General features: G+C 49.0%; 1 protein-coding gene across 1 annotated transcript; it reads right to left on the reverse strand.

The window, feature by feature from the left end:
* Positions 1-53: 53 nt before the first annotated feature.
* EXOSC5 (exosome component 5) lies at positions 54-13258 on the reverse strand. Its single transcript, XM_020978465.2, has 6 exons — positions 13045-13258; positions 10797-10910; positions 2917-3038; positions 1884-2024; positions 1481-1570; positions 54-800 (listed from the first exon to the last, which is right to left on the reverse strand). Exons 1-6 carry the CDS (start codon positions 13256-13258, stop codon positions 708-710), a joined length of 774 nt encoding a protein of 257 aa, XP_020834124.1. The 3' UTR covers positions 54-707.
* Positions 13259-13261: the final 3 nt, after the last annotated feature.

Genomic DNA, 13261 nt, shown 5'->3' on the forward strand with positions numbered 1-13261 from the left:
AGGCCTAGAACACGGTCACTCCTTTCCTCCACCTTAACTCAACTCAGGCACTGTTTCAGTTCACAACAAGCATTTATTGAGTGCCCACCGTGTGCAAGGCACACAGAAACAGTCTCTGCCCACACCAATCTTATTTTCTTCCCCCACAGGACGGTTTCCAGATGCCCACCAAATGTTAGCACTCTCCCCTCTTCAAATGTCCTTGATCTGAATTATCCCTCCAGGAAAGAACAAGTTCCCCGAGGTCAGGCTCAAATCCAGCCTCAAGACACATACAGACGGTGGGACCCTGGGCAAGTCACTTCACCTGCCTCTGTTTCCTCAAATGTCAACTGGGGATAATAACAGCACCTCCCTCCCAGGGCTATTGCGAGGATTAAAGAGACCAATTCGTAAAATTCTAAGCTCGGTGCCTAGCACACAGTAGGTGCCACATAAATGCTTGCTCCTGCCCCATTCCCCAGCACCTGAGTGTCTGGGCAGGAACAACAGGAAGACAGGGTTTTAGCGCTGGACCAAGCCTGGAAGGCCAGAGCCCCGACTTGACTGATGGGGAAACTGAGGCCCACAGAGGGGGTCCTGGGGATCTTGCCCGACCCCCTCCCAATACTCCCTGCAAGGACAGACAAAATCTCAGACAGATTCACAAGGCGGGTGGGGAGTGTTCAGAGCTGAGAAGAGGCCTGAGACCCCGGCCCGGCTCTGGGTCAGCTCTTGGAATAGCGTCGCTGTAAAGAGTCTCTGTAGAAGCGGAAGATATGATGGGAGGCGTGCTGGGCAGCGGCGAGACACTGTTGGAACTGGAGGAGGGGAATGGGGTCAGCTGAGGCTCGGAAGACCCCCTCCCACTGAGAGTGGAGCCCGGATGCTAAGGACCCTCCAAGTCTGTGAGCTCCTCCATTTACAGAGGCACAAAGCTCCCCCCACCCGGGCTCGTCTCGCTCAAGGTTACGGGGCCAGGACGCGCAGCGTCACAATTTGTAGCCAGGTCACACCCCTGGCCTGCAGACCGCACATCCTCCCACCACAGCTTTCAGCTTCCCTCCAAAGCCCACAGACGCCTGTCTCCCAGAGGGCTGGGGAGTGGGGGGGGGGTTCCCCCTTTCCAAATCCCTGCCAAATGTGAGGGCTACAGGAACCAGCCAGAGGGACCCCAGGAAGGACCTTGGGTCTCTGGGAAAAACAAGCCTGAGTCTCTAAGACCACTGGGAAGAAGGTGCAGAGGCTGGATGAGGTCCAGGAAGGGAAGGAAAACCACAAGGCCGACCTCAGGCAGTATCCAGGCTGAGCCAAAGCCACAACCAGCCAAAGACGAATGGGTCTCTGGTCTGGGGGCGCTTAATGTCTGCGCGGGCTCACTGCCTCATCCAGATGCCTAAGCTCTGGAAGCAAGTAGGGCAAATGCCCCCCCCGCCGAATGACCTCCCTGACCCCCCCAAACAGTCCCAGGGCCGCAGGGGCCTCTGGGCCTGGCAGTTACCTCAGCCACAGAGTACAGTCCTTTGGTGGTGGACATGAGCAGCTTCTGTTCAGTGCTGTCCAGGGCGAAGGTTAGGATGGCCCGAGCCTCCTGGAAGATGAAAGCGATGAAGCCCCTGCCCACCTCCCGCCCACTCAGAGACAGAGAGGCACACACACATACACACACCCCCCCCTCATCCATACATCATGAGAAGCAGGGGCTCCCCTCTGGCAGACCGGACCCCCTCCCACCCTTTCCCAGCGGTCACGGACCAGGGGCCTTCTGGTCAGGTGGATGATCACTGGGACTCAGGCCCACCCACCAGGACCATCCTCCCTGCAACAGGATGCTCTTCCATGTGACCATTCATTTGTCCATTCATTCATTTAGTGGTATGACCTATACCCGAGGCTCTGCTCACCTTCTCCTGCTTGGTTGTGGGGTCGAGGACAAGGCCGCCATCTGGGTCCAGGGCACAGGTGACCCCACAGAATAATGCCCTCATGGGCACACCCGCATCCACCAGGGCCAAGCAGGCAGCATTCAGGCAGCAGGCCAGCAGCTGGGCAAAGGTCAGGGTCAAGGAGGCAGGCCCCACCGAAGGCTTTTATCCAGGCTCGGAATCCTGGACCGATGGTTTGGGGAAAGCCTTTAGAGCTATCTATTCTAACTCTCTCCAGCCCTTTAGGGAAGGGAAGAGACTGGGCTGAGGTCACTCATCAAGTCAGAGACAGAATCTGGGTCACAGGCTCTGGGTTGAAAAGGGCCCAAGAGCCATCGGTCACAGCGAGGCGAGAGCTCCCGTCTCCTGGCTGAAAGGGGCCCTTCCCAACAAAGGTCCTCCGACGGCAGACCCTCCCACGCCCCTGGAGAGGCGTGTCTCCTGAGGCAGCTCCCACATCTGCTCCTTTTTCCACATATCCAGGCTTCCTGCCAGGGCTCCCTGGTCTATCCTCTGGAGCAGAGTGGAAGAAGATTAATCCTACCTAGGACAGCCCTGCAGACACCTGGCTACAGCTCCCACCCCCCAGCCTTCTCTTCTCCAGGCTGAGCACCCCCAGTGCTCTCTAGTCTTCCTCAAGGTCTAACCTGAGCCACCCTCCCAACCTTCTCCTTCCTAAACCATGGCTCCCAGCACTAACACGATCCCCCAGGTATGCCCCGACCAGGTCAAAGGGTGGTTGGGCCATCACCCCCTCACTCCTGGAAGCCATGGTTCTACTGTTGAAGTTCAAGATGTATCAGCTCTGGGGGCTCCTCCATCCCACTGCTGCCTCCTACAGAGCTTGCCGACGACCATTTTTTTATAATTGGGGAATCTGCCCCCCAGAAGGGTTTAGAAGGGATCTGCCCCAAACCATGTGAGAAATCATCAAGAAAGTCCAGGTGTCCTAGCTCTCAGCCTGGGGAAGAAGGAAGAGGGAGAGGAGAGAGGTCCCCAGGGCAGAGGATACAGAGCCAGCATCACTGACGATCTGCAGTACGATGGTGATGGAGGTTCGGGGATGCAGGGTCCCCAGCACGACAGCCTCACACGTGTTCCGGATTAGCCGCTCCCTGCTTTTCTCTGCTACTCCTGGGAGGGAAGAAGAAACGACCGACCTCAGTTCTCGCATCATCCGGGGCCCTGACATACCCTCTTGTCCACCCCCTCACCATACAGCAGGGAAGGCCCCCCACAGGTAGCAGAAATCCAGACCAAGACCTCAGCCCATCGTATACAACTCACAATCTGGCCTTTCCACACATCACATGATGCCTGTGGCTGCACCCGCTGGCCACCAGCCCAAGGAACTCCCTAGCTGGCCTCACCTACCACCTCGGCAAATCCCTGGTGGGGCCGGGGTGCAGGAGTGGGACCCAAAATTCCCTCCCCCTTGGATGAAGTAGTTGGGGGGGGTACCCTCAGCTGCCTCTGGAAGGGCCCAGGACCTGGAAGAGAACAACTAGAGCAGCCCAAGGGGGCGAGGGAGAAGTGAAAGCTACAAACACGCCCACAGAGGAGCCCCGCGATGCAGACAGACAGACATGCCCTGGCCCATGACCTTGGTAACAACCACTGAGAAAAGAGCTGTCTCATCCAACTTCAGCCTTCCACTGTCCTTCCCTCCAGTGTCTGAAGACGCGACTCTGCTCCCCTGGCCCCCATCCTCTGCCTGCCCTCCCTGAAGGAGCGCTCCCTCCCTCATCTTCTTTTTTTGTTTGTTGGTTTGGTTTTTTTGTTTGTTTTTTTTTTATTTTAGGCAATTGGGGTTAAGTGACTTGCCCAGGGTCACACAGCTAGTAAGTGTCAAGTGTTTGGTCTGAGGCTGGATTTGAACTCAGGTCCTCCTGACATCAGGGCTGGTGCTCTACCCACTGCACCTCCTAGCTGCCCCCCTCCTCATTTTCTCTCCACCCTTTATGCATTAAGGCCCCAGGCTCCTTCACTACTGCCTGAAGGCACACTCAGAACTGTGGCCTTCTCTGACCCAGCTCCTCCTCCAGCCTGCCTGGAGTCCTGGAAAGAAGCCCTTTCTCTGCCCTGCCTTTACTACACACACACACACACACACACACACACACACACACCCCACATACAAACATACCATACACATACCATACACACATCACATACACACACACACACCACACATACACACATCACACATATATGCCCCACACACCCCATACTACACCCTCCCACATACACCATACATATATACCATATATCACATTCCCCACACACATATACAAACATACCACACACACATCAAACACACCACACATACACACCCCCCCACACATACCACATACCGCACACAGACCACACAAACACACCACACATATACACCAACACATGTACCCCACACCCTCCCACATAGACCACACACCCCACATGCATACACACAGACCCCACACACACACACACACACACACACACACACACACACACACACACTAATCCAGTACTGGACAGATGACCAAGCCCTTCCTCCTGCACAATCTCTCCTCCCTTGTTTCTCGGCCCCAGGGCCCTTCTGGTCATCTAAGCAGATGACCCCCAAATCCGCACATCCGCCTCCAGCGCTGCTCAGTCACGTCCAACTCTCCGGGAGCCCACAGACCATACCGTCCGTAGGTTTTCTTGGCAAATTTTCCTGGAATGATTTGCCATTTCTTTCTGCAACGCGGTGAGGCAAGCACAGGTTAAGTGACTTCCAGGGTCCACAGCCAGTAGGTGTCTGAGGCTGGATCTGAACTCAGGAAGAGGAGTCCTTCGGAAGTCAGGTCCGGGGCTCTATAGCGCCCCCAGAGGTCCTCTGTTTGTCTGTTTAGTCAATTAGTCCATTGGATTCTTCACAACCCCATGTGGGGTTTTCTTGGCAAAGATACTGGAGTGCTATTTCCTTCTCCAGCTCATTTTACAGACAAGGAAACTGAGGCAAACAGGGTGAAGTGACTTGCCCAGTGTCACACAACTAGTTAGAGTCTGATGTGATCTCAGATCCTCTGACTCCAGGCCTGGTGTTCTATCCACTGCACCACCCAGCCACCCCAAAGCTCCTCCTGTCTGTCCTAATAATGACTCAAACCTATATAATTCTTTAAGGACTGAAAAACCGGTTCACTGGCGAGACAGACACTCCAAGTACTACCCCCCCCTTCCCAAAAGAGGCGCCTGAGAGGGATTCGGTAAATGCCAGAGCTAGAACGGAGCCCAAGGGAGGGGCCCTCCACGTTCTGCTCCTCCCACAGCCCCTCCTCCCCAGCTGCCCAGGTCAGATTCCCATCCGTACCTAAGAGCCGGGCTCCTTTCTACACATTCACTCAGAAATAGCTCTGATCAAGCAGAATTTAAAGCAAGCTTGCTTTCGTTGTCTGAAATTAAACTTTGAACAGGACGTACTAGATCTGTGATCTAATTGGTATAGGGAAGTTCCAGGTGAGAACATTCCCTCAACCGATGCTGAAGTCAGCAACTTATCTTCTTAGAAGGTTGCCTAGAGGGGGCAGCTAGGTGGCGCAGTGGAGAGAGCACCGGCCCTGGATTCAGGAGGACCTGTGTTCAAATCCGGCCTCAGACACATAACACTTACTAGCTGTGTGACCCTGGGCAAGTCACTTAACCCCACTGCCTAGCAATGAATGAATGAAAAAAATAAAATAAAAAAGAAGGTTGCCTAGAGCACAGAGAAGTCAGATGACTTGCCCAGGGTCACACAGCCAGTGTGTTTGCTCTTCCAGGTCTTCCAGGCCAGTTCTCTGTCTACTTTACCACAAAGCCTTAGAGGTAAACTGTTAGCAAAATGTTAAAGTTTTAAATGCTGCATAAGAAACTATGAAATTTCTGTATTTATGTTTAGGATGAGATGACATTATTAACAGGTAGATGTCTAGAAGAAAACAAAAACAAAAACCCACTTAACTTGGAAAGGTGCAAGAATTAAAATCACTAAAGAGACTCCAAAAACAACATGATTTTTATGGGACAAAAACTTCTTGTTAGGTTTAAGATCAGCAAAAATAAAATCATTCATCAATACAATCATGTTAATGATTAATTTTAAAATGTAGGCCTCTAGAGTAGAGGTTCTCAACCTGGGATCCAAGAGATTGGTTTTTAAAATATACTTTGACACGATATTTCAATATAACTGGCTTCTTTAGTAATCCCATGCGTTTTATTTTATGCATTAAAAACCACAAGGAATCCATAAGCTTTATCAGACTCCCCAAAGGGTTCTTGACACAAAAAAGGATAAGAATCTCTACTCCAGAGAACAAATAGGTTGAAAAGTATATTGAAAAGATGATTTGCTTTAAATGGCCTACACCATCTAGTTGTTTCATGAATTGAAACAATTCATGGAAGGGCATGGAAGCCCTCCAGGATCCGCAGGGTCCAAATGGGTCACAATCTGCATCATCAAACAGAATACTTAAGGGAATGAGATCACAGAGACAAAGCTTCTTATTACAAGCATACGGCCCCCTATCTTCTCCAGCCAAAAATCAAGAGGCAGAGCCTGGCCAAGCATAGTCATTTTGTTGATTCAGGACCAGGAGATCATTTACATTATGGCCAACATTAATTTTTACTGCTTGCCTTCTCAGGGAGGGGGAGAACTTGGAACTCAGAATTTAAACAATGAATGTTAAGCATTTTTACATGTAATTGGGAAATATTTAACAAGACAGATAAATACACAAATTAGTGTGTGTGTATGTGTATGTATGTGTGTGTGTGTGTGTGTGTGTGTGTGTCACACACACGATATATCTTTTTTTGTTTCTTTGTTTTTTAGGCAATTGGGGTTAAGTGAACTTGCCCAGGGTCACACAGCTAGTAAGTGTGTCAAGTGTTTGGTCTGAGGCCGGATTTACACTCAGGTCCTCCTGACTTCAGGACCGGTGCTCTATCCACTGCACCACACCTAGCTTCCCACAAGATATATCTTTAAAAGGCTTCAGTGAGTCCCTACTGTTAAAACAAAAATGACACAGCTTAGCCCGGAGTTCAAGGCCCTTGACCTTCTAATTCCAACCTACCTTTCCAGACTTCTTTTTTTTCCCCTTTCCCCAATCTTTTGATTTCATAATTATTCTCACTTTGGGAACACATGCTTCCCCTCTCCCATTCAGCAAACCATCCCTTGTAATAAGAAATTTAAAAACAAAGAAAAAACGCAGGTCAGCAAATCTGGTGAACGCACCAAGCAAGCCTGACGTTATCTGCAGAGCTCCCGCCTGCGCTGATGGCAGCCAAAGGAGCCTCCTCTGCCATCCTTCTGACTGCCACCAGCTCCACCCCCCAACCCCACCCCCGCTTTCTACCTTCCGCTCTGGAAACAGTAATCAAGCCCATACTACCACTGGTGGAAAGGAGGTCAATCAACTGTCCTAAGCCTCCAGGCCTGGAGTCAGGAAGACCCGGGTTCCAATCCAGCCTCACATGCTTCCTGGCTGTGTGATGCCAGCCAAGTCACTGAAGCTCTCTCTGCCTCAGCTTCCTCCTCTCCAAAATGGGGATAAGAGCACCCACCTCCCAGGGTTGTTGTGAGGATCAAATGAGGTGTCTGTAAAGTGCTTTGTGAACCTGAAAATGCTATACAAATGTTAGCCATTACTGCCATCCTTGACCTCCCAGATCAAAACACCTCTCCCTGGCCCCAGCCCAAGTGTGCTGTCCTCCTCATGAGAACACACACACACACACACACACACACACACACACAGAGAGACACACACACAGAGCTTACTTAATGAAAGCTTTTTCAGCTTTTGATAAAATACAGCACCCATTCCTATTAAAAACACTAGAGAGCAAAGGAAAAAATGGAGATTTCCTTAAAATAACTAGCATCTATCTAATAAAACCATCAGCAAGCATTATCTGTAATGGGGATGAGCTCGAAGCATTTCCAGTAAGAGTGGGGTGAAACCAGGATGTCCACTATCACCATCGTTATTCAATACTGTACTAGAAATGGGGCAGCTAGGTGTCGCAGTGGATAGAGCACCGGCCCTGAAGTCAGGAAGACCTGAGTTCAAATCCGGCCTCAGACCAAACACTTGACACTTACTAGCTGTGTGACCATGGGCAAGTCACTTAACCCCAATTGCCTAAAAAAAAAAAACCCTAATATTGTACTAGAAACGTTACCTTTAGCAATAAGAGAAGGAAAAGAAATTGAAGGTATTAGATAGAATAGGCAATGAGGAAACAAAAGTATCACTCTCCGCAGATGATATGACGATATACTTAGAGAACCCTAGAGAATCAACTAAAAACTCCTTGGAACAATGAACAAATTCAGCAAAGTTGCAGGACATAAAATAAAGCCATATAAATCATCAGCATTTCTATAGATTACTAACAAAGCCCAACAGCAAGAGATAGAAGGGGAAATTCTATTTAAAATAACTGTAGACAATATAAAATTTTGGGGAACCTACCTGCCAAGACAAATCCAGGAATTATATGAACACAATTACAAAACACTTTTCACACAAATAAAGCCAGATCTGAATAACTGGAAAAATATCAGTTGCTCATGGGTAGGCCGAGCTAATACAATAAAAATGTCAAGTCTACCTAAGCTAATTTACTTATTCAGTGCCATACCAGTCAAACTACAAAAAAAATTATTGGATAGAGCTTAGAAAAAATACCAAAATTCACATCCAGAAAAAGAACTATGTAGTACATGACTAATGTGAAAATAGGTTCAATAGGTATGTACATGCAGAGCCTATGTCAGACTGCCTGCCGTCCTGGAGTGGGGGGAGGGGAGAGATGGGGAGAAAATTTGGAACTCAAAATCTTATGGAAGTGAATGCTGAAAACTTAAAATAAGTTTTTAAAAAATTTGAAAAAAAAATATCAAAACTCATGTGGAAGAACAAAAGGTCCAGAATATCAAGGGAATTCACGAAAAGAAATGCAGGGGAAGGTGGCCTAGCCATACCAGATCTTAAACTGCATTATAAAGCAGCAAGCACCAACACAATGTGGTATTTAGGTACATGGGACGTAGTAGTCAAGGACTATTTGATAAGCCCAGAGAAGCCAGCTTCTGGGAGAAGAACTTACTACCTGGCAAAAACTGGAAAAGAGCATGGCGGAAACCGGGCATACGCCAACACCTTACACCACATACCAAGACAGGGTCAAAGTGGGCACAGGATTTCGACATAAAGGGTGACGCTATAAGCACATCAGGGGAGCAAGGAACAGTTTACCTGTCAGAGAAGAGAAGAATTTGTGGCCAAACATGAGATAGAGAACATTATGAAATGCAAAACAGATAATTTTGATTCTATTAAATTAAAAAGGTTTTGCACAAACAAAGTCAATGCAACCAAGAGCAGTATGAAATCAGAGTTGGGAAACAATCTTTACAGCTGGTGTCTCTGATAAAGGCTTCATTTCTAAAATACACAGAGAATTGAGTCAAATCTATAAGAAGACACGTCATTCCCCAATTGAGAAACGATCAAAAAATATGAGCAGGCAGTTTTCAGATGAAGAAAGGAAAGCTATCAGAGCCACACAACAAAACGCTCTAAACCACTATTGATTAGAGAAATGCAAATTAAAACAACCCTGAGGCACTACATCACACCTATCAGATTGGCCAATATGAAAAATAAAGGAAAATAATAAATGTTGGAGATGTGGGGACTTGGAACCCTAATGCATGCTGTGAACTAATCCAACCATTCTGGAGAGCAATTTGGAACTATGCCCAAATTGCTATAAAAACGTGCATACCCTTTGACCCAGCAACAGCACTTCTAGGGCTATATCCCAAAGAGATCATACAAATGCGAAAAGGACCCACATGCACAAAAATATTCATAGCAGCTCTTTTTGTGGTGGCAAAGATTTCAAAATTGAGAGGAATGGCTGAACAAGTTGTGGTATACAAATGTAATGGAATACTACTGTGCTATAAGAAATGATGAGCAGGCAGACTTCAGAAAAACCTGGAAAGACTTGTATGGACTGCTGCTGAGTGAAGCGAGCAGGACCAGGAGAACGTGGTACACAGTGACAGCCACGTTGTGCGATGACTAATATTGATAGACTGAGCCCTTCTCAGCACTGCAAGGATCCAAGACATCTCCAAAGACCTCCTGATGGAAAATGCCATCCACATCTGGAGAAAGAACCATGGAGTCTGAATGCAGATCCAAGCAGACTATTTTCTCTTTTCTTTTTGTTTTTTCTTTCTCCTGGTTTTTCCCTTTTGTTCTGGTTCTTTCCCAACACAACTAATGTGGTATATGTTTAATATGATGACACATGTATAGCCTATATCAGATTGCTCACTGTCTTGGGGAAGGGGGCGGGTAGCAAAGGACGGAGGAAAATTGGAACTCAAAATCTTATAAAAGTGAACGTTGAAAACTACCTTTACGTGTAATTGGGAAAAATAAAATGCTATTAAGTGGAAAAAATAAAAATTTTTTAAAAAGGCTTTTCTCCTTATTCCTTCATCTTTGCAAACCCAGGAGGAAGGTATGTTTTTCCAGCTCTTCTCCAGGTCATTATGGTTGGGTGGTGTTTCTGGATTATTTACAGAATAGGATGAAGCAGCACTGTTCGTCCTTCCCTGTCACGTCGCACATTGTGTTTCCAGCTCTGCCTGCTTTACCCTGGCATCGGTTCCCACAAGTCTTCCTGGCTTCTACTCTGTGCCTGGCTCTTGGCTACCACAGAAAGCGCCCTCCGCCAGCAGCCCCGGACAACATTCCTAAAACACCAGCCATTCCCTGAATCCGCTGGGCTGCGAGATGGGAAGAGAAGGATAGAGACAGAGACACCCACCCCCGGCTCCCTGCTCACCAGGCAGCCCGATCTTGGGCTTCAGAATCACCTCCAGGGTGGCCTTGTTGAAGATCTCCTTGCTGACTTTGACCTCTGCCGGACCGTAGACGCCAACAAGGACTGACGTGTCACCTGTAGAGATGAAGGCAGAGGAGGAAGCACTGGCTAGGGACAGGGTATCTTTCCCCTCCGGTCTCTCCTAAATTCTTTTTTTTCTTTTGGTGAGGCAATCAGGGTTAAGTGACTTGCCCAGGGTCACAGAGCTAGTAAGTGTCAAGTGTTTGGTCTGAGGCTGGATTTGAATTCAGGTCCTCCTGACTCCAAGGCCAGAGCTCTATCCACTGTGCCATCTAAATGCCCCTCTCCTAAATTCTGACTACCACATCTGAACCACTCCCAGCTCCCACCTGGGTCTACATAAGCTCCACTTGATAATAGCTAAGGCTTTGGGGTGAGATAGCCTGGAGTCAAGAAAACTCATCTTCCTGAGTTCAAATCCAGCTTCAAACACTTACTGGCTATGTGACCCTGAGCAAGTCACTTCACTCTGTCTGCCTGTTTCCTCACATGTGAAATGAGCTGGAGAAAGAAATGGCAAACCAGTCCAGTATCTCTGCCAAGAAAACTCCAAATGGGGCCATGAAGAGTCGGACACGACTGAAGACAACAAAATAATAGCTAATACATATTTCTACAGCACTTTTCAGAGTTCGTGAAGCCTTTACACAGGTCTCATTTGATCCTGACAATCCTGTTATATAAGTGCTATTACTCCACACTTGACAGATGAAGAAACTAAGACCGAAGGAGGAGGTTAAGCCAGCCAGTTAGTGTCAGAAGCAGGATTTGAACTCAGACCTTTCTGACTTTAGACCAGGGATCCCTATTCCCAGACTGTTTCTTCACCTACAGCAGAAAGGGGAGCCCCCTGGGGATGGGGATGGAGGCTGGAGGAGGAAGGTCCAGTGTGGACACAGAAGCCGCCTGGGGCTTCGGGGCTCTCCCGCCTTGCCAGGCAAGATGCCCACGTTTGCAGAACTGGATGTGCTCCTCAGTGTGAACCTGATGGGGTTGCGATCTAGACCCCAGGACGTTCCCACACGGCCAGATCTCGGGCACTAGCCTGAGGCTATAATCTCATCCACTGGCCTTTCCTTGTGGCTGCACCCAATCTCCCTTCCATTGTCTTGCCTCTGTATAGCCCCTGGCCATCTCTACTCCCATCCAGACCTCCTTAGGCCTCTCCTCTCAGCACCCCAAACTACTTGGCCACTCCTCAATCCCTCCCACAGGCTTTCTGTATATAATGTCCATCCCGTCTCCAATGAACTGCTTAGATTCTTATAATCTAACCATGGCTCGGATTCTTAGGATCTAGCCAGGGCTCGGATTCTTAGGATCTAGCCAGGGTTAGGATTCTTAGGATCTAGCCAGGGCTCGGATTCTTAGGATCTAGCCAGGGCTCGGATTCTTAGGATCTAGCCAGGGTTAGGATTCTTAGGATCTAGCCAGGGTTAGGATTCTTATGATCTAGCCAATAGTTTACTAATGTTCAGACTCCTTAAGAGTCTGCCCAATATGATGGATGTTCTAATAAACTTAGCCTTTGGCTGAAAGAAGGCTTGGGTCAAATTCTGTCTGGCAGGACCCGTGTGTTGTGATTTTGGGGTCCCAGGACCCCTGAACCCCTAAACCGCATCAAATCCCCGGCCTGGGACAGGAGACTTATTTACCCGGGTGAGTATTCTTACCCACCAAGGGGAGGTTCACCCGGAAAGGGGGAGCTCTAGGGAGGGAAGTGTGACCTGGGCCACCCTTTATTGTCTTCAATGGTGGAGCTCTGTCCCAGGTGTTTATGCATTTTTACCCCCAAGTGGGTATTCACCCCCACTGGATTGCATACTTGTGCTAAGGGGTAATTTTTGCCCAGATTATTCGCTCAAGGACAAAATGAGGCCCTAAACTGAAGTATTTTACGAACAGAGTCCCAATCCTCCCCGCCCCCCCCAAGACGGGAGGTTACTGACCCCTGGTAGCCAATACTTGTGTATTTATTTACCCACGTGGAGGGAGTAAAAGGGGTAGCTGTCCCTCCCCTGTGCTGAAAGGGCATTTGCCTCCGAAAGAGAGGTGCGGGTGCTTATTTCCTCCGGAGGAGGATCTGTTTAGGATCAATAGTAGGCCCCATCCCTCACAGCAGGCCGGGGTATTCGCCCGGAAACGGGTATTTACCCGGAAGCAAAGGTTCGGCGGAATGGCGCCTTACCCTGCAGGAAGGAGGCGGAGCCATCGGGTCGGGAGAGCAGGTTCTGTTCGCAGGCGAAGTGTCGGAGGCTGCAGCCGAAGCCTCGGGAACTTAGATCCCCGCCGCCGGCGCTGGAGCCAAGGTCCGTCTCCATCTCCACCCACGTGAAGGCCAGCCAGTACAAAACTACTTCCGGGGATGGCCAGGACGCATGCCTGAAGGTCTTGGGGAGCATGCG

The sequence above is a fragment of the Phascolarctos cinereus genome, unplaced genomic scaffold, assembly GCF_003287225.1.
Source record: "Phascolarctos cinereus isolate Bilbo 61053 unplaced genomic scaffold, phaCin_HiC Scaffold_726;HRSCAF=1367, whole genome shotgun sequence".
NCBI lineage: Eukaryota > Metazoa > Chordata > Mammalia > Diprotodontia > Phascolarctidae > Phascolarctos > Phascolarctos cinereus.

Bases quoted from the DNA above. Each gene is read 5' to 3' on its own strand.
- EXOSC5 (XM_020978465.2), bottom strand. From the start codon at position 13,258: ATGCTCCCCAAGACCTTCAGGCATGCGTCCTGGCCATCCCCGGAAGTA. The intron at 2,025-2,916 runs GTATCCTCTGCC...ACCTTTGCCCAG, and splicing joins TCGTCAGTGATGCTGGCTCT to CTGCTGGCCTGCTGCCTGAA. The intron at 801-1,480 runs GTAACTGCCAGG...CCCCTCCTCCAG, and splicing joins GACTGTACTCTGTGGCTGAG to TTCCAACAGTGTCTCGCCGC.